Source organism: Coccinella septempunctata, chromosome 1 (genome assembly GCF_907165205.1).
Source record: "Coccinella septempunctata chromosome 1, icCocSept1.1, whole genome shotgun sequence".
In the NCBI taxonomy this organism is placed as follows: domain Eukaryota; kingdom Metazoa; phylum Arthropoda; class Insecta; order Coleoptera; family Coccinellidae; genus Coccinella; species Coccinella septempunctata.
The window spans coordinates 69,926,128-69,946,243 of NC_058189.1; the positions used below are offsets into that span (position 1 = coordinate 69,926,128).

General features: G+C 37.6%; 2 protein-coding genes and 1 non-coding gene across 3 annotated transcripts in view; 1 reads left to right on the plus strand and 2 right to left on the minus strand.

The window, feature by feature from the left end:
• Positions 1-1,169: 1,169 nt before the first annotated feature.
• Positions 1,170-4,590, minus strand: LOC123322603. The gene is made up of 5 exons (XM_044910557.1): positions 4,391-4,590; positions 4,090-4,298; positions 3,613-3,787; positions 2,814-2,897; positions 1,170-2,756 (listed from the first exon to the last, which is right to left on the minus strand). The coding sequence occupies exons 1-5, from the start codon at positions 4,406-4,408 to the stop codon at positions 1,629-1,631; spliced, it is 1,614 nt and encodes a 537-aa protein (XP_044766492.1). The 5' UTR covers positions 4,409-4,590; the 3' UTR covers positions 1,170-1,628.
• Positions 4,591-6,771: 2,181 nt separating this feature from the next.
• On the minus strand, positions 6,772-6,844 carry Trnav-aac. Its single transcript has one exon. It is a non-coding gene; the product is annotated as a tRNA-Val (tRNA).
• Positions 6,845-7,540: 696 nt separating this feature from the next.
• LOC123316537 (inactive tyrosine-protein kinase 7-like) overlaps positions 7,541-20,116 on the plus strand; it is a 67,138-nt gene continuing 54,562 nt past the window's right edge. The window contains exons 1-3 of the mRNA XM_044902667.1: positions 7,541-8,026; positions 10,856-10,993; positions 16,075-16,233. Of these exons, the coding sequence (XP_044758602.1) occupies positions 7,963-8,026; positions 10,856-10,993; positions 16,075-16,233 (361 nt within the window). The 5' untranslated portion in view covers positions 7,541-7,962. The remainder of the gene's footprint in view (positions 8,027-10,855; positions 10,994-16,074; positions 16,234-20,116) is intronic.

The following is a 20,116-nucleotide window of genomic DNA, read 5'->3' on the forward strand; positions in this document are numbered from 1 at the left end:
ATTTTGTGTCCTTTTTCGCAACATTCACTTATAGTTCCATTGCGCATCCACCAATTTGGGCAATTATATTTGGAAATTCTGTAATATGTAACCAACATTCGTTATTTCGTCTTTGTGCTGCCTAGAATTGGCGTTAACAGATTTTGCCATGGTAAACCTCAAAAAACGCCTCCGAAACATCTTTCTTCAACCATATGCTATGTGCACCCCTCTTTAATACAATTCTGGGTGCTCCAATGCTGCCTAGTAATCTGAAAACTTGGCCAGTAGCCAAAAATCTTGAACTTACTTATAATGAATTGATTCTTTTTTATTATTGCGATCTCTGCCTCTGGATTTATTATGACTAGGTTATCACGGCTGTTGGGTTAAGGGATGCAGAAAATAATCAGCCTAGGGCAAATGAAACCCCTCCCTTAAAATCCCATTATGATTTTCGTGTTTTACGACTTATTTTAAAAAGGATTTAGCCTTATTTTGAGTTTAGCAGCTGCTCCTTCCTGATGACGCCTATATAGATGAACTGTACAAAGCTTTTTAGCATTCTCAATTCCATTCACAAAGACTAATATAAAAACACCAACTTGTTAGTTTGGATTTTTTTAATCATATCATTGATATACAATAAAGTTCAGGTATAATATACTTCATCATATAAAATTGGGAAATTTTTGTGGTACACACTTCCTAATGAAGATAAGGAACTATTGTATTTTTTTTTTCACAATATAACAACTGAATCAAACAAAACATATAGTGTTTCATAAAAAATAATTCAGCGTATAAATGAGCGTACATAATTGTAAATTTCATGTAATATAATTTTCACTTTTCATTTGAGCATGTATACGAAGCATAAATACTGTTTGTCGAGTTGAAGCTAATCATTTAACTAGGAAAAGTACCTACATAAATATACACTTTTTTTCACTAGTCTTTCACAACCATTTCAAGCCAGGTATCAGAATAAAGTTTCCCAATTTCTTCACTTTCATTTAACCTACGATAGATATTTCTAATTGCTACAGTGTTCCCTGTTCATATTTCTTATCTTAAAGCTCATTGTCACAACATAAATACAAATATGTATACGATTATATGGAAATTTTTTCATTCTAACTACTTAGTCTTTAATTTACCCCATCTCTGGAATCGCTGCTTTTTTTTTCAAATAAAAAAGTTTTGATACGACAAATCTAAGGTTAAATGTAGCAGTACATATAGGATGCTCCAAGAACACCTGATAACATCATACATTCACTGAAAGAGTTTTCTGAAGGCCTAAAGTTTGAGGACTTACATTCCTCTCCGTTTAGGGCAAAGTTTCACTCTTCGGTTAAAGTCAATTTTTTTCGACATTCTTCAAATTCAGGAGCTTGGGAAATGAGGAACAAAAACACGAAAAATTTGGTGAAATTTCGCCCCAATCTAAATTTGAAATGAGCAAGAATCGAGAAATAACAAAAAATTAAAACAACATAATAGGATTATTTGGTAGCAGGTGCAAAATTAAAACAACGAATAGAATTACAAGAGAGCAGGATGACGAAAAATATCCATAAAAATAAATCAACAAATAATCTCAAAACAATACGAAAACAACAACAAAGTCTTCAGATGGCCCTAAATTATATCTCTGTTTGTGTATGTGAAAAAGTTTGTTGTAAATCGTTCGTAGCTTCATCGTTTCTAGGGAAACTCTCAGACTGTTCTTTCCAGAGTTCAGTCTTTTTGAAAAGGAACCTTTTAACATTCTCCTCCATTTCTTGATATTTTGACCTATCTAAATTTTGAAAATTTTCTTTGTTATTCTGAAAATTAGTACCTTGATTTTGGTCCTCCGTTTTGTCTTCTACATCTTTTCTAACAGAATTCACAATTGATATATCACTATCTGTAGTTTTGTGAGCGTGAACGAGATTGAGTTTGTTGCCATAAGCTTTGACGGCTTGGTTCTTTCTATCAATCTGAGCGGAGTGAGGGATCAACGGTGTGAAAGAAGCTATTGTTTTACTATTCAGGTTTGAAGGAACTTCACTAGAAATTTTGAAATTCTGGAAAGTAGGAAGTGGTTGACCCTGCAAACCTTCATGCTTTTTTAAAAAACTATTATCTAGCCTCGGCTGATTTATTTTATTATTGCATTCAACACCGACTGCACTCACTAAAACGTTTGGTTCCAAGACCACGCTCTCCGAGTTCAGGTTGATGTCGAGATCTATAAGGCTCGATGCGTTGGAACTACTCTTTTCCACGAGAAAATTATTAGGTTGTACTTTCACTATATTATTGCAATTTTCGAGTTCGAAATTTGGCATTTTGGCATTCGCTATGTCGGCGCTCCTGGGCAGCTTGAGGATCTGAAAACTGGCCTCTTTGCAAGTTTTACAAGACTGCTTGAACTCGTCGGTTTGAGTTCCCACGTCGTGGTGTCTGTTGGGGTCGGTGAGTTTCAAATTCTTGGAGCAGGTGCAGGTGTCGCAGTGTTTGATGCACATCCGCTCTTTCTGTCTCTCCTCCAGTACTTTGGCCATTATGGCCGCCGAAACCACGTCCACCGGGGGAGTAGATGGGGGCGCCTCTTCCACGATCCGTCTCTCCTCCTTCGGCGATTTCGGTACCGAGTAAAACATGGCGGTTGGAGGAAAAGTCGGTATTGGAACTTTGATGCTTTTCGGTTCGATCAGTTTCCTTTCTTCCGGTTTCTTCTTGTGAGTCATGAAAACCGATACTTCGCCCTGGATCTCTGGAGGTAACTAGAAGGAGGAATGTATGATGAGGATTTACAACAGAAAATGGATTTGGCTGCTTACAGTGTCGAATTTATGGCCGACAAAGTTGCTCTGCTTGCATTGGAGGAATTGTATGGCAACATTGACATCCTTCTTGTACCTTTCCTGAAGGAAGGAATGTACCAATCATTCGATGTGAAAAATTTTAAAGTTAAAATTGTTTGTCCGGGTAACCAAAAGATTGGGGGATCTATTTTTACGGGACTTTGACCGAATAGGGTAATCTCCAAAAAGAGTTTCAGAATTCAGAGAAAATTACAGTAGGGAGTTTGTAAGGATAAAGTGGAGAAGAATAGAGTGTAGTAGGGTGGAGCAGAGTTCAATAAAGCAAAGTGGATTGGAGTTAAATACAAAGTAGAGAAGTGAAATAAAGATGAGTAAAGAAAGAAGAAATTATTCAAGTCAAGTAAAGAAAATAAGATCTGCAAAGCATTCAGACAAATTTAGTATGAAACAAAATAATTAATATTTATTAAATGATTATGAAAGAAATTTAGTAATCTTTAACACTAGCTCTCAATATCATAGTTCTATAATTATTCACTCTTTTGATATGTGATTAAGGATTAAGTTGATTCTATTTTTCAGACTCCACGCAATCAAGGTGAGATAGATCTCAAGGTGAACTGCAATGAACCGTCCAATATAATTGTACATTCAAGCAAGAAATATGTATCATTATTCCCCAATGATAAAGGAAGCAAGACAATAGACTACAAACTGTATTGTTGAATAGGTAAGAAAATGATAACAAATTTGAATTGGCGATTCAAAAAGCAATCAATAAATCTGAAATAAAACTGGTTCATCGGGTACTCACATTGCTTTCAGTGAGTTTTTTCACCGTATAATTGGCCTCCGCTAACTTTTCAGAAAGAACAGCCACATCTTTAGCTAGAGCACTTTTATCAGTTTCACAAGCATCCACTAGTTTTAACAATTTATCTTCTAACCCTTGATTCACTCTTTGGACTCGTTTATGTGCATCAGACAGCCTGAAATGAATTCAAGGTGTCAATTCACTTGAATAAAATATTTAAAATTCAATATATACTAGTCAAATCTGATATCTTGTTGACCGTTATGAATCCTGATATGTATTATAAACAATGAGATAGATAAGCAATTATTCGGAAGGACATCAATTGGTTTAAATTGAAAATTTTGACCTCATTCACAAAGAACTGGTGATAGAAATAAATTAACTTTCACAAAAAACGAGGTGATTGTTTAAATTATGTATATTAGAAAGTTTATCAATGAGAAATTGGATATAGCCCAAAAATCCTTTTGTTACCTTTTATGTTTATCTTGTAAAGTAAGTAACTCGTCTTTGAGAAGCATCATTTCGTCGCTATCAACGGTGGATTCGTTCAAAAAATTGGTCTCCATCCTTATGATATGACTGTCCCTTTCAGCAAGCTTCTGCTTGAGATTTTCGATTTCGAGATGAAGATGGATGTCATTATCAACTCTTCCACAATGTTTGCACGTACATCCGCATTCCTGGAAAAATACGTTGTAGTAATCAGCTTGAAATCATTGGGAAAACCCACTAAACTTGATATGTTTTGATCAAGGTTAATCTTGAAATTTACCTTGCAAGTGTTGATCATTTTCGAAGTTTATTTGAATGAAAAATAGCGACTCAGGAATACACTCACACCGGGTCAAAATAGTTCGTGTTCCAGATGGAAATTTTGAGATAATGCCAATGCAAACATTAAAATGATACGCCAACGCTCGACTGTTTGATAGTGATTGTGTTTGTTGTCATTTCGCGATGACATTCATCGAGCATATGGTAATTTGACAGTTGTTGGTCATCTGACACAGCTGATTGTTCGATACGGAACTGAGAGAGCTGCAACCATTCATACATCGACCTTCATCATTAGCTGCCTAGCATTTCGTTTATTTTGAAACTTTGGAAGAAAAATAATGAGAGAAATGTCGAGTCTTTAAATTCATGACACTTCCTATGTGTTTTTTAAAATGAAAGAATATTTTTGATTGGCATTGTTTCAGTTCACAGAAAATGATGTATAAGTATAATGGTCATTGGTCCTTGTTGAATTTGCTTTATTTTGGTCATCGCTAAAGAATAAAGAATAAAAATTCAAAATTCACTGTTGTCGGTGTTGGTGATTTCATAATTTTCATACTCAGCCTTATTCATTCATATAAAGTAGCTTATGTTGTTTCCAACTTTTGTATACTAACACTAGGAAAAACGCCGAACATTCAATGGTAAAAGAATATCTGAGTCTTTTTAACTTCATTATTCTACGTAACGGCATTCGGTCAAAAAAAAATTAATGGGTTATCTATAGACAGGGGCGTAGCTACCGCGGTATCAGCGGTATCAGTGATACGGGGCCCCCAGGCTTTAGGGGCCCCCGAATGTCTGTAAGCAAAAAATTCCTAAAAATGTTATCCAAAACCTCTTACAGGTTATACAATAGCATTTTTTGAGAATAACTGCTAAGACAACTATTCATTTCAAAATCCCGTTCAATACACCGAATCGGTCATTCAGATGCCTCGTTCCAGAATCGCATTTTTTCCATCTTTTCCATCTGTTATGTCAATACCGTCCAATCAGAGCGTAGACCTACGTCTATCTACGAATCAGAGCAAAGTCTGCTCGCTCTCTTTCCTCCGAGATGTAATTCTGGAACTCTACAATATAGATACGAATACTTAAAATCTGAAGTTCAGAAAATTCGTGCCATCAAAGAACTTTTAAAATTAGTCCTGATAAAATTCAATAGACTTGCATCCAGTTTTCCGGACGATATTACTGCATGCCTGTTATTTTAGAACCTTCCGGTTACAACTGCAATCGCTGAAAGGAGTTTTTCAAAATTAAAACTCATAAAAAGTTATCTGAGGACTTCTACGGGACAGGAACGGCTGTCAGACATGTCGTTATTGTCAATAGAGGGGGAACAACTTAAAAAACTGAAATCGTCATCAGCTATGGCTGATTTGATAAATAGATTTGCTGAAATAAATGCTAGAAAAGCGTATCATTAATTTTTGGTATTTTTTGTTTAATATTTGTTTGTTTATCATTTTATGTTGTTTGTATATTATTTTATATTGTTTGTATGTTATTTGTTTGTGTATTATTTCGCCCCCAGAACCAAGTATGAGTTAGAACTTTCAATTATAAGTACATATAATCATTTCGATACTAATCGAACATTTTTTGCTACTTTTATTTTTACTTCACCTTTCCTTAGGGCCCCCCAACACATTTTGATACAGGGCCCCTCTAAGGCAAGCTACGCTACTGTCTATAGATCAAGGAAATTTCTTCCAAACATTCGCTATTGTTTGGCAAGATTCCCAAACCAGTTTAACATTTCGCACATATTTTTCGGCATTATTTGCCATCCCAGTTAATGACCGTATTAAGAGTATTTCATCTCATTCTTGACTCCAAAGACTGTGCGAAGCTTTGAAATAATTGATGGCATTGCCGAAGCCCGCATAAGCTATACTTCTGCCTCGGGGTCTGTTGAGTGAGGTGGGTACCCTGGTTGGGTTAGGAACGGTCATGATACCTTCGATGCGGTGTTGCGTTGTCTAGCTTAGTAATTTCCCTAAATATATATCTGTTGCTACGGCTTTATGCAATGAAAATTTGAGATTGGGGCTTGAATCATTAGATTGTGTGGATAAATTTGAAGAGTTGAGGTAAATAAAAATTCTTTGAAACGTGAAATAATTTAAAGCGAGTTCAAAACAATTGATCAAGAGCTTTGGTTGATATGAGGATGATTCATATTTTGCCGAGTATTTTATGCTTATCTCTCATTAGGTATGTAATTTGATTTGATAAATTCTTCGGGACGAAATCATAATTTTCAGAAAAAAGTGTTTCCGCTCGGGATCGAACCGGAGATATTCAGCGTGTTGTTCGTTTTGTAGGAGTCATGTTAAATTAGGTGCGGTATGCTGTAAAACTTTTTGTTTCCGCCCGGGATCGAACCGGGGACCTTCCGCGTGTTAGGCGGATGTGATAACCACTACACCACGGAAACAAGTTAAGAGCATGTATTTTTTTTAGGAACTCATAGAAAAGAATGATTCTCGGTCCAATATAATCAAGTTGTTACGATGAATGCATCATGAATGATATTCTTCAAGTATATACTGGGTGTCTCCAAAGGTCAGTCCTTTTTCTTGACAGAAGGTAGATCCTATCAGAATTATTCATATGATCTATATAAAATATTCAAGATGGCGGATATCATCCCCTGAATTTCGATGCGATTCTGTGGAAGGTGATCATTATAGTCCAAGATAATGAGGAATATCCGGGAATCCTAAGCTTTAATTTCAATTCCCATTCAAAAATAATAATATGTACATAAATGGTTTTTTTCAGTTATTACGAGCACGAGATACGTGTACCTCGTTGTTTTTTTGTCAGAGTAGAACTTATAAACTATTGATCACATGGTTCACAGTTTCTGCACGAAACTTCATAACGTGTTCGACTTTATTGGTTCTGCTTTGGGAAACATTGGTAGCCAAGCAGCGTTGAAGAAGTACAGCATCTGGATGGGGGTGTGACTGCCTTCTGGCTATGAATTCAGACAAACGCACAAAAGCTGTTGATTTCAAGCGACTCAAGCGAGTGAGAAGATCCGCAAAATAGCAATAATAATCTAGGTATATCTTGCACACGAAGAATAATTTTCTGGAGGGCCCATATTCCCCCTTCAATTTGGCAACGTGGAATTTTTATTTCCTGATCCATGCCGGACGAGCTCGGATCGGATGAGAACCAAGTGAACAACTCCACAACACCGACCATTTAAATTCAAACCTGCTCGGCCGGATAGAGACAGACGCAACGGAAAAGAGAGAAGACAGCACAAGGGATTGAAAACCGAAATAGGGACTGAAGGGGCAATAGGGCTTCAGTCAGCTTTCAGCTCTTCCAGCTCGAGTGCTCGCGAATAGGGGTGGCACGAAGCTCCTATTTGTCAAAACTGAACGAACGCGCTGCTGTGTTTTCCGCTTTTGTTAGTTTGTTATAACGTTGCGGCAACTTTGCCTACCGAATAGTTTTTCATTTGCGTCCGGTACGATGGATAACAGCGGCATTCACGAAATGTGATTTTTGACTTTTTTGTTTATTATTAGTGCCGATATGAGATTTTCGGTTTCGAGAATGAGTGGATTAGGTGCCGTTTGGATTGGTGTTTTATTTTTGGGTAGGTTATCCTTGGATGTTCTCTTCTGCACGGTTCCTTGATTAGTTTCGAAAATTTCCATATACTTATTTGATATCTCATTTTTTCAATAATGATGTTTGGATTCGGTTTTTATTGTTGACGTTGACTCGTAACTCTTTCGGAAAATTCGAGGTTGAAATAGAAACAAACTAGGTATGATGAATCATCTCCTATGAGTGTGATGAAAATATGTAATCGATATATATATATATATATATATTCTTTTGAATGTCAGCAATACATTTTTAATTATCAAACAATATAGCATATGTGTGAGTTTTAGCAAAGGTTAGTGTAACGGGGTACCATACAATTTAGAGTATGATACAAGAGCTTAGGGAAAAACCTCAGTAAAAAAACCCTGTCTCCCCGTGAGAAGTGTAGTGATGACAAATTTGTTTACAGAATAAGCTTTAAATACTGAAGGGCTTCCTTTCCATTGACATAAAAATTTCTTTATCCTCTTTCCATTTCGAAATAATATCTGAAACAAAGAAACAGAGCAGAAAACGAGAAAAAAGGCGAATAATAAAGCCCTCATCCAAACTTATTTCAAGACTTGATGATGACTGAAGAAAAAAATAAATAATCATAGGTACATAACTTGTTTTTCAATTGCATTGGGAGGAATATCATCTCTGCATCAAAAATCTTCAGCTGATCTTGGTGGAGGATCACCCTCGTCGTTAGAAATGCCTTCAGTACTCAAATTAATAATAGCCAAATCTTGCTTTTGACTGGGAGGGCCTTTCGATATGATTGAATAACGAAGTCTCCTGTTATATTCTGATATTGAATTTTGCAGAAAAAGTTCTCATCAGTTATTGTAAAGTTTCACCACTATACCTTCATCAACAAGAAGAGTAGTTTTTTGTAGGAAGTTTCGTATAAGCTTCGTATTTTCACTAATTCTCAGATTCTGACCTATCTCACTCTCGATTCAATTGGCGATATTTCAATTTTATAATCTAATTAACGATAAATTGATTACTATGATTACATTATTACAACAATGGTAAGAAGGGAATCAAAGATTGATTGGAGTCTAGAGGGTGGTCTACATTCTACAGGGTGTCTCGAGTTGTCGTAAACACACAATATCTAGCTTATTTGACAAGATAATTAAAAATTGCAACACTTTGTCGTGTGAAAAGTACCCTCCTAATGACTAATTCATAGCATTCGATTTGCGTGTGGCAACAATATAGGTACTATATATCTCTCACTTTCTATTCGCAAATGTCAGCACTTGTATATTGTCATTGTTTGAAATTATTTCCTGCAGAATTCATGCAAGATGCAAAACGTGTCAAAAGCGTTCTTATGCCTGAATTACACCTAAGACATGCTTCACGAAATCGATGTTTCAAGTAATCTAAATCTGGAGATTATTTGATGAACTAAATCTCTGGGACAAGCCCACAGAAATAGTCCAGTGGTATCAAATGTGCCAAGCTACAGTTTCATAAATCTAACGTTTTGTTCCTTTTTTGAATTGCATCACAGTTGAAATTCATACTACATGCAATGTTAACTTTTCTCTTATTAATTTGAAAAAATACTAGCAGGCTAGAACAACCTCACCTTTGTGGGTTTCGTCAAACTGACGAGTGAAGTATATTTGTTTACATTTGCGATTGGTAAACGTAAAAAATGTCGATTTCCCAACTAGCCAAATTAGCTGATTTTCCCATCTTACCTCAATCACTAGACCTGTTTATGAATACCGACCATGTATTCCGAATAGAAATGAGATGCAATTTTCAATGACAATATACAGGGTTGGCAAAATTCGTTGTCTACTGAGGGGATCTCGAGAACTATGAGAGCTAGAAGAAAACAGATGAGACATTTCCGGGCTCCTTTTCTGAGAAACAAAGTATGGTGAAAACCGTAGCCTCCTACTGTTATTCGTTTTTGAGTTATTAGCAAAAAATGAGATTTTGACGTTTTCGAAAAGTTCTCATAACTTTTTTGTCTTTGAAGTTACAGATCTGAAACTTGAACCTTCTACGGGCATTTTTTTACGTTGAATCACTGACGAGCTAGGAATATTTTTTCATTTCGAATCATTAGACGAACTTTCGTTTTTTCAAATGCGACCTTTAATGAATTTGTTTTTTTTTGAATTGTAACAAAATATTTCGTCAGTAGATTCTACGTATAAAAGTGCCTAAGAACTTCAAAGACAAAAAGCGAGCAAAAAAGTTATGAGAACTCTTCGAAATTGCAAAATCTAATTTTGTGCTAATAACTTAAAAACGGAGAATCGTAGGGGGCTACGGTTTTCACAACTCTTTGTTTCCCTGAAAAAGAGCTCGCAAATGTGACATCTGTGTCCTTCTATCACTTACAGTTCTCGAGATCCCCTCAGTAGACAACGAATTTTGCCAACCCTGTACAGCGAATACCATTTGAAAATAAAAAGCAAAGCTCTCAAATAGAGTCTCAAATGCAATGAATTTTCTCCCTGCCTCATTACAGGCTCATTACACAAAACGCTCGGACACTGAGAAACCCTGGTTTCGATATTCGCAGTATTATCTAGTTAAGTAATTTTTCCCTATAATCGGACATAATGAAACAAACCAAATTAAATTCCACCGCTCCAACAGCATCCGACACGCACGAATAAACAGCATTGTACATATAACATCTCCTCGATAGGGCCAATGTAATTTCGAAACCAGGTGGTTCATTCCCTACCCTAATACGGTCCCTTACAACACAAACACAATATGTATATGCATAATAAACCCGTTAATAAATTTCTTCTCCATCTCGACTCTATTCATCCCCCTGTTTCAGCGCACATCTGTCTTTGTGCCGACGATATGTACTTCACCAAGAGCCCCAAGAACGTGGAGGTGGTACAGGGGACGGCGGTGACCTTACCCTGCGAAGTGGCCCCCGCGGATGGGGTTAGGTACTACTGGGAACTGAATGGTGAGTGTCATTATTAGAGGATTATTTGAAGGAGTTGACAGGTTACTATCGCAGGTAGCATGGCTGTAAAAATGACGGGTTTATTGTTGTCATAATCTGCACGTCAAAAGTTAAGGATTGAGTCAAGGATATTGGTATTTTCCTTTCGAATTATGTGTATGTAGGGTTTGTTTTTTGTTAAAAATATGAGATTTCAGAGAAATGTGTTCAGAGTAACAGGAATAAAATATTGTATTGAAAAATTCGACAAATAAATGGTAGTTTGGCTGAAATCTGACCTGATTGATATGGATCAATCAGGTCAGATGTATTAATATCTAGTTGGCCCAGTGTGAAGTTTGAGGTCTAAAAGTAAACCATTGTTACGCAATGAATTGAAACAAAGAAGATGTCCACAGGAATTGTGAAAATCGAAAAATTGGAGTATCGAGCCATCATCAAGTACCTGTATTTAAAGGTTAAGAGGTAAGCAGATTTACGAAGATATGCTTAATACCTTTGGTGATCAATGTCCTTCGTATGCGACCGTGAAAAATTGGACTGCAAGCTTCAAAAGAGGTAAATTTTCCATTGAAGATGATGACCGATCGGGAAGGCCAGTTTCTGTGACAGTCCCCGAAAATACCGATGCATTCATGACATGATGTTATCAGACCGTCGAATTGGACTAAAACGGATATCTGAAGCACTGAATATTTCATACGAACGCTTTCATCATATAGTTCACGTCAATTTGGACATGAGAAAAATTGCCGCAAAATGGATCCCCAAATGTTTGAATGTTGACCAAAAGCGTGCAAGGGTAGAAGCATCGCGTTCGATCTGTGCTCGATTTGAAAACGATGTAGACTTCTTAAACCGAATTGTTACTATGGATGAGACTTGGGTACATTTCTACGCTCCAGAAACAAAGCAACAATCGATGGAATGGCGACACTCTGGTTCTCCAAGATCTAAGAAGTTTCGTGCCCAAAAATCTGCTGGAAAAGTTCTTGCTTCAGTTTTTTGGGATTGCTATGGAGTAATCATGATTGATTTTTTGGATGAGGGTAGAAAAATAACCAGAGATTACTATTCGACATTACTGACCATTCTATATGAAAAAATTAAAGAGAAAAGACGCGGAAAGCTATCCAAAGGAGATTTGTTTTTGCAGGACAACGCCCCTGCACCCAAATCTCATGTTGTCATGCAACAAAGTCGTGATTTAGGGTTTGAATTACAAGAACACCCCCCTTGTTTACCAGATTTGGCTCCATCCGACTATCATCTCTTTCCTCAACTGAAAAAAAGTTTAAAATTCGTAAATTTTCTTCCAACGAAGAGATAATAAAAGCTGTGGAGGTCTGGTTTGCAGAGCAAGAAGAAACATTTTTTTGTAAGGTCTAGAGACGTTGCAGGTTCGCTGTAATAAATGTATCCAATAAAGAGGAGAATATGTTGAGTAATAAAATATTTTGACATTGAAATTTCGTTTGGTTCTATATAGTAGGCTAAGAATTTTTCAATATATCCTCGTACGAATACTTGTGGACGTTCCCAATGGATCATAATTTGATTCTTCAAAACGAACATGTGTACCGCAGCACCGTTACAAATACTTACTATAACAAGTGAAAGACAAGTTGATTTGCCAATTGGACGCGTAATGGTGGTGATTTAGGGATTTATCGAGATCTATGAATGGATATTCAGCAGTTTTACGCCGAAGTATCAGGTCAGGTACCATAAAAGGACCTAGAGAACGTCGTTCGGTCAATTTTTCTAGTTCCAACTTGTCGGATAATGGCTGTGATTCATAACGTCGTGAATGCCCTCTGAGATACCATGACTGAAGAGATGGAAGGCCTGTGGTTAATCATATTTATTGGGTTTATAGTTCTCGGTGTATTTCCTTAAAGGAATTATGAACTTCGGGCAGGTAAAAGGGACCCAAAGCCTTCATAATAATATATCTGGAATATACTTGAGCTAGATAAGGTTAACATTTATCTTGTGTCAAATTGTTTCAATTTGTTTTTCCGTGGAAAAACCTGCGTTTCACGAAGAAAAAACTAATTTTTCTGCTGTGTCTCCAAAGATACGTCACATTATCTCTTATTAAATTCTTCGTGCAACAAACAGAAAATGAGGCATTATAAATTTGGAACGGAAAGTGTTGAAAGGGGAAAGGTATCAGTAAGTATATCACATCAAAGGCTTTTTCCGCAGAGTCTTAACCTACTAGAGAGGCAAAATCTCAAACACGCTCTTCGTCACCTCTACCGAAATAAAAAAAACCGTCTCTAGGGAAAACTCGAGAATAATGAGGCCCTTTCATAACTTTTTTTCCGTGACCATTCTGTCACCTTCACCTTTGACATCGAACGTCAAAGGTGACAGAGTGTGAGTTTCTGAACGCACCCGTATAATGAGTTTCCTGCAGGCAAAGCATCGAGTGAATATTGTGACAGGAGCATAGCAAGAGGAACAAAATGGAAACAGGCTCGTGCTCTGGAACGGAATAGAATTCCCAACGAAATTTACGGATTAGCAATTTACGGACCGGGAAGTTTCCTCTATGACGAGGAATATTCTTCGCGCGCGAGAGAAAAATATCCAAGGGAGGACAAGAGGATAATTATCTACCACTTGGAAAATCCTGCTCTCGCTATTGCCCATTCAACACGATCCGAAATGCTTACGCCAGCCGTGGATTGTCATGTGGAGTGTCCTCGGCTGAAAAATTCCATTCAATCCGGTTGAAAAATACCGAGTGGAAACTCGTTAAAATTCGCCTTTAATTAAAATTTTTCACCTGCGGATGGGGCCGGATGATGCTGATTGAATTAAACAATTTCCTAATAACTCGAATCGGGATTGCTCTTTTGCTTATACTTCGGGCTGTCATTAGGCGGGAGTAAAATATAAATGCGGACCATTAACTTATTCCGTAAAACGGCTATTGTTGGCGGGGTAAACACTAGAATGAGTTTCACCCCTCGGGAAGTTGAGAAAGACGATGAAGTGGCCTGAAAAGAAGGCAAAATCGCTTTCTTCAGGCCAGAACCCTCGTGGTATTGCATATAGTAACAAAATAGTCTGGTAATATGAGAAAATTTGAGTCGCATTTCGTCTATAATCTTCTTACCTGGTGTGATCTGACTAAATTGGAAAATTGGAAATTGTTTCTCCATAAGGAAAAGCAAAGATTGAAAAATGGTCTTGAGTTTTTTCCTACAGAGCTGGAGAGATTCAGAATTTTAACGGGGGTTACGTTGCACTGCTACCTTAAGATCCATCATCAGAGTTGCTTTCGTCTCTATGGCTTTTGGCGTCTACAGTTTCAGTTTTTGTTGGCTAGCAATGGGGAGGCATTCTGTCACCAGGTCATCCTCCTCCTCCTCCCATAGAATCTGCACTAGTCAGTTTCAGGTTGTCTATGGTCAGTTTCTTCTAGATCCATTCTCATTAGGTGCTTCATTAGGCGAAAATTGCAGTTACGAGGTGTAGAATATTCTTGCTAAGATCTCGCAGTGTTGAAGTTTGGAGTTTTCCAAACGGAAGATACCTTCTCCTGAAACTTTGAATCTGTTATTTTTCTCTTGGATGAAAAATCAACTTTTCAAGTCTTCCATCAATATATTTTTCTTCTTATAATTATTAAATAAACTGCTCCACATGAGTTAGGGAATATTGACTTAAATTGCAAAAAAATATAGTTAAAATAAGATTTTAAATTTTATTCCCAAAGCATTCAAGCATTTTAAGATTATACTCGAGATTATCAATAGAATGTATGGCCTCCACGGGCATCAATAACAGCTTGACATCTTCTTTGCATACTACACACGAGGTTGTTGGACATTTCTTGAGGAATTTGGTTCCGTAAACGGGGCAGAAGCTCTCTCAGATCATTTAAGGATTCTGGGGTAGATTGATGGTTATCTAATCTTCTTTGGAGCATATCCCATGCATGTTCTATGCAATTCAAATCTGGTGAGTGCGGAGGTATTAGTAAATGTGGAATACCAAGCTCCTCGCGCGAATTCTCAACTATGGCTGCACGATGCGGTCTAGCGTTATCGTCTAGAAATTGAAAAGCTTCACCAATAGCAACGTGAAAATTTGACACAACATTGTCAATGATATGCTCCCTATAGTGTGAGGCGGTTATATTCCCAGGACAAATGTGTAGATCTGTGCGCTAGTTGAAACATATCCCGGCCCATACCATAACACTACCCCCTCGGAATGGATGGACTTCTTGGACATAGCAACGATTTCGGGGTATGCGTGGGATTGTCCATACCCTTATTCTTCGAGAATCTGGAAATCGTCCATATTTGGATTCATCAGTGAAAAGGACCCTACGCCATTGATCGTTCCAATTGATATGTTGCCTTGCCCATTCCAGTCTTTGACGTTTATGGTCACGTGTTAATGGAACTCCTCTTAATGGACGTCTAGAACCTAGATTCACCTCTCTCAAACGTCGTCTGATGATTTCGATGGAAACTTGGACCCCATCTGCATTTTGAAGAGTATTCCGTAGCTTTTTACACGTAGATGTAGGGTTTCTTCTCGCCGAAACAGTGATGACACGATCCTGAGCAGGTGTTGTTTTTCGTCGCCCACCAAGCCTTGGTCTTTCCAACACGAAACCTGTCTCCCTGAACCTATTCCAAAGTCGAGATATCACACTTTGGCTGACTTGGAGCCTTTCCGCTACAACAACCTGAGTTAGGCCACCCTGCAGCATTCCGATAGCCCTACTAGCCTCAGCGTTTGTTAATTTACGTCTTGGCATTTTCAGAAAACTCGTTTCAAATCGAAGCCCTTGATAAACAGACTTCATTTCAAAATAAGAACATTCATGAAGTATATGCAAAGAACCAAATTTTAGAAAAAAGACGACCAGATTGACGAAAAGTCTCATACTGATTTTTATTCATTCAAGTTGTTATTGAGTTTTAAATAATTTTACAGCGATTTTCTCGAAGATCGCATACTTTTAAAAACGATTGAATACGATATCCCTATAACTCTTGTGGAGCAGTATATTTGTTTTTATCTTAATAATGAAAGAATTTTTCTCCCAGGCTCGTCATTAGAAAACACAACTAGACGATACCAGAGAGGATCAGACTTACACATCACCAGGGTCGACAGAGAAAGAGATTCTGGACAGTTCACCTGCGTGGCCGTAGATTCTAAGGGTATTTCCATTACCAGCTCTTCAGCATCTCTAAACATACAATGTGAGTACATTTTTTCCATTGACATTTTAAGTGGAATCTAATATTTTCATTCTGTGGAGATGTCATTGTTCGACCTAGAAAACGTAATGGTTATTGTTAGAAAAAACTATACAAAAAATGAACCAGAAAATGCGACTACTTGAAAAAAAACAACTTTTCGGTAGAACATAATTTCGTAGTGAAAATCCACCTAAGAAGAAAAAAATTCTTATCTTCCCTTTCGTCGTTGCGAGCACATTCCACCATCGCACCATAACATACAATTCAATCGCCTTTGCATTTCGAATTCTCGACACGCGGAAGAACGGACGTAGTAGTTTTTCTCTCTGATGAAAAAATTCCCGGGAAATTCGGAAAAGGAAGAATTCCAATTTATCTCGTGACGTCTCGTCTGGCGGCTGTGATCCTCATACACGGTGCGCGCCCCAATCAGAGAGAGGTTCATTGCTTAGTATTCAACGCGGATAGACAATTGCCCCGACTGAGTCGCGAATGGGGCGAGAATTTTAAACAAAGGCTTCCTTCCTGCATAATCCAATTTAAATGGAAATATTCGACGTAAACTCGTTGATATCGAGCATCCCGATATACGTGTTTTCCCGCGCCTAAGATATCATCAGACGGGGGTAATTTCCACCGAGGCACAGGTGATGTGATGTTTACGCATAATGAAAATCTTGTAAACATAAACAGAATAGGGCTTTGTAGCAAAGAAAAGGGATAACCATGCGCTGAGTTCAATACGAGGTTTGTTAGTTATGTATTGAGAATTGGCAATAGTTGGGGAGCCAACGATACTAAATCGAAATTTACTGGAGAGTCGTGGAAACCTAGTGAATTTTTAAAATTAGATGGTAGAAAGAAAAAAGATTCTATGATGTATGCACTATCAGCGGTGGGGAAGGCGTCTACAGATTCTCACAGATGTAAAAAAAAATCTTCAGTTGTATCATTGAGTATTAAATCCACCAGTGGGTTTAATACTCAATGGTTGTACAGGGTGGGCAATTTTCGATGTTTTAGCACTACAGAGCTCTATCATCATTATTAGCGGAGATATAAATTTATTTCGATATCGCCATTTTTCCAATTTTTGCTTATAATTCGAAAACAAAAGAAATTAGTCAAAAATGACTACTACTATTGTTAGTTTCTCAGAAAAAGAGAACGAGAATGGGACATCAGATTTTGTGTATCTCCTCTGGTTTAAAAACTGTAGTGCTAAAACATCGAAATTTGCCCACCCTGTACATACTCGAGCGTGTCAGATTAAGATACTGTAGGTATATGCCCTACGTGTCTCTGATAATAAATTCATGTTAATCTTGATTGACTATTCGGATGTGATGCAAGTTCACAGCGGTCCTTCGAAAATGCAAAAAAAATCGTAACTTGTACATACTCGAGCGTGTCAGATTTTCATACAGATGGTTAATCTCGGTGTTCCAGACTTGTTGACCCATTAATCCGACACTAATCAGGGAGAGTTTCCTTAATCTGACAGTTTGAAGATGATAACAAGACGTTTTTTCAAAATTTCTTCCTTCTTGTACTTCTAATCGTTTTCGAATTCATTATGAAAGTTGTAGATAATAAGATTCTATACAACTTTTGTCTGAAGCAATTTTTCATACCCTCAACCGTTTTCGAGTTAGAGGAGGATAAGGACGAGGATTCTAGCGACACATGCGAAAGGCCAAGGTCAGTGTAGAAACCCAGTATAATGTACTTTCATCACCATATATCTAAAAAACGTTCAAACGTAGAATAAATTGCTTCGGACAAAATTTGTAGAAAATGTTATGCTCTACAACTTTTATAATAAATGCGAAAATAATTTGAAGGCCAGGAGAGGAGATAATTCGAAAAAACTGATTTTTGAGACTTCTATGGCCAATTTTTATTGTTTCAGCTTGCTGAAATTGCCAGATTATATTTGTTCCGTTATTTTTGAATCATTAGCTTCAACTTAAAAAAAAACACCGCTCCCGAGAATGTACACGGGACTTTTTTTTTGCAAGTTTGGCGTACTCCCACACATATTCGGCGCTCTTAAATTGTCAGATTGAGAGAGACTCATTTGCTAGCATTGTAAATGGTGAATTGCCGGTACTTTCATGGCCTTCTGTACGTGAAAAGAAATGATTTCCACCTGTTGATTTCCAAGCATTAATCTGACAAAAATCAGGGGGGGTTTCCTTAATCTGACAGTTTGAAGATGGCGTTTTTTTAAAATTTCTCCTCTCTTGTACCTCTATAATCGTTTTTGAATTCATTATGAAAGTTCTAGATAATAAAATTCAACACAACCTTTGTCTGAAGCAATTTTTCATACCCTCAACCGTTTTCGAGTTAGAGGGTGATAAGGGCGAGGAGCTTAGCCACACATGCGAAATGTCAAGGTCAGTGTAGAAACCCAGTATAATGTACATTCATCACCATATATCTCAAAAACGTTCAAAAGTAGAAAAAATTGCTTCGAACAAAATTTGTAGAAAATGTTATGTTCTACAACTTTTATAATGAATGCGAAAATAATTTGAAGCCTAGGAGAGGAGATATTTAAAAAAAACTGATTTTTGTGACTTCTATGGCCAATTTTTATTGTTTCCGCTTGCTGAAATTGCCAGATTATATTTTTTCCGTTATCTTTGAATCATTAGCTTCAACTTAAAAAAAACACCGCACTAGAGAATGTACACGTGACTTTTTTTTTGCAAGTTTGCCGTACTACCACACATATTCGGCGCGCTTAAATTGTCAGATAAATCTGACAGAATATACACTTTTCAACATGGCTCCCAACTACAACGAAAGCCCAGCAAATGTTCCCGACCAGATTGCGAGATGGGGAATAGGAAAAAAAAAACTACGGAAATTCGAGATTTTTTATACGTTTTCCAAACGCAAAGGTGAATAGAACTTCGTCAGTAGTCAGCAAAGGAGCGCTTCCTCGGAAAAGTGTTGACGTAGATGGAGGCTAATGTCAAGCTGAATTGACAGAACTGTTATCGTTAGCAGTGGCGTAACATGGAGACAATGGGTAATGTAGCAAATTTCGTATGCGGTATAGCTCATCTGCTAGCATTATAAATGGTGAATTCCGGTACTTTCATCGCCTTATGTACGTGAAAAGAAATGATTTCCACCTGTTGATTTCCAAGCACGTTTCATTATGATAACCAAACGATCATGTCGCGAATTTTCGAAACGTTATAACTTTCGCTGGATTCTCGTGTGTGGGGCGATCCTCTCTTGGGCGTTCAACCTGATCGAAATAGCCCTCGTCATAATTTATTAATCCGTTCTGCAAGTCTCAACACCTCCGACACAATAAACATACCGGCATAATAACAGACTGAAATAATTCCAAGGCCACAACGATCGACCGGTCCGTCTGGCGTGGCAAAAACTTGACGGGACGACGAACAGACACACTGACAGACAGACGTAGGGACATTCTTCCATCATCTCGCGAAAATGCACCGGATACCTAAAAACTCCAATCGATCCTGAAACAAAGGGACGATACCTATTGTTATTCGGCGATGTTGGGTATTGGGGGACTTGTGTTTGACCCTGTCGTCCTGGATTTTTTGCGGTTTGCGGGTTTCGAGCTTATAGACGTTGTCGTTGTCGTATAAATTCATGGCGTGGGATTCGGCAAGAAGGCCGCCCCGGCTGTCGTTCGTTTCGAATTTTGCGTGTATATCCAATTTCTTATTCATGGAACGGCGGGCGTCTGCTGCTGGTGACGCTGCTGGAGTATCGGGTACCGCGTGAAAAGAACAGAAATCCACGTCTATCGTGTAGGTTAAATCGACGAATGTTGCCGGCGGTTAGAAATGAAAAAATACAAATTTCGCCCGATGTGTTTGAAAGG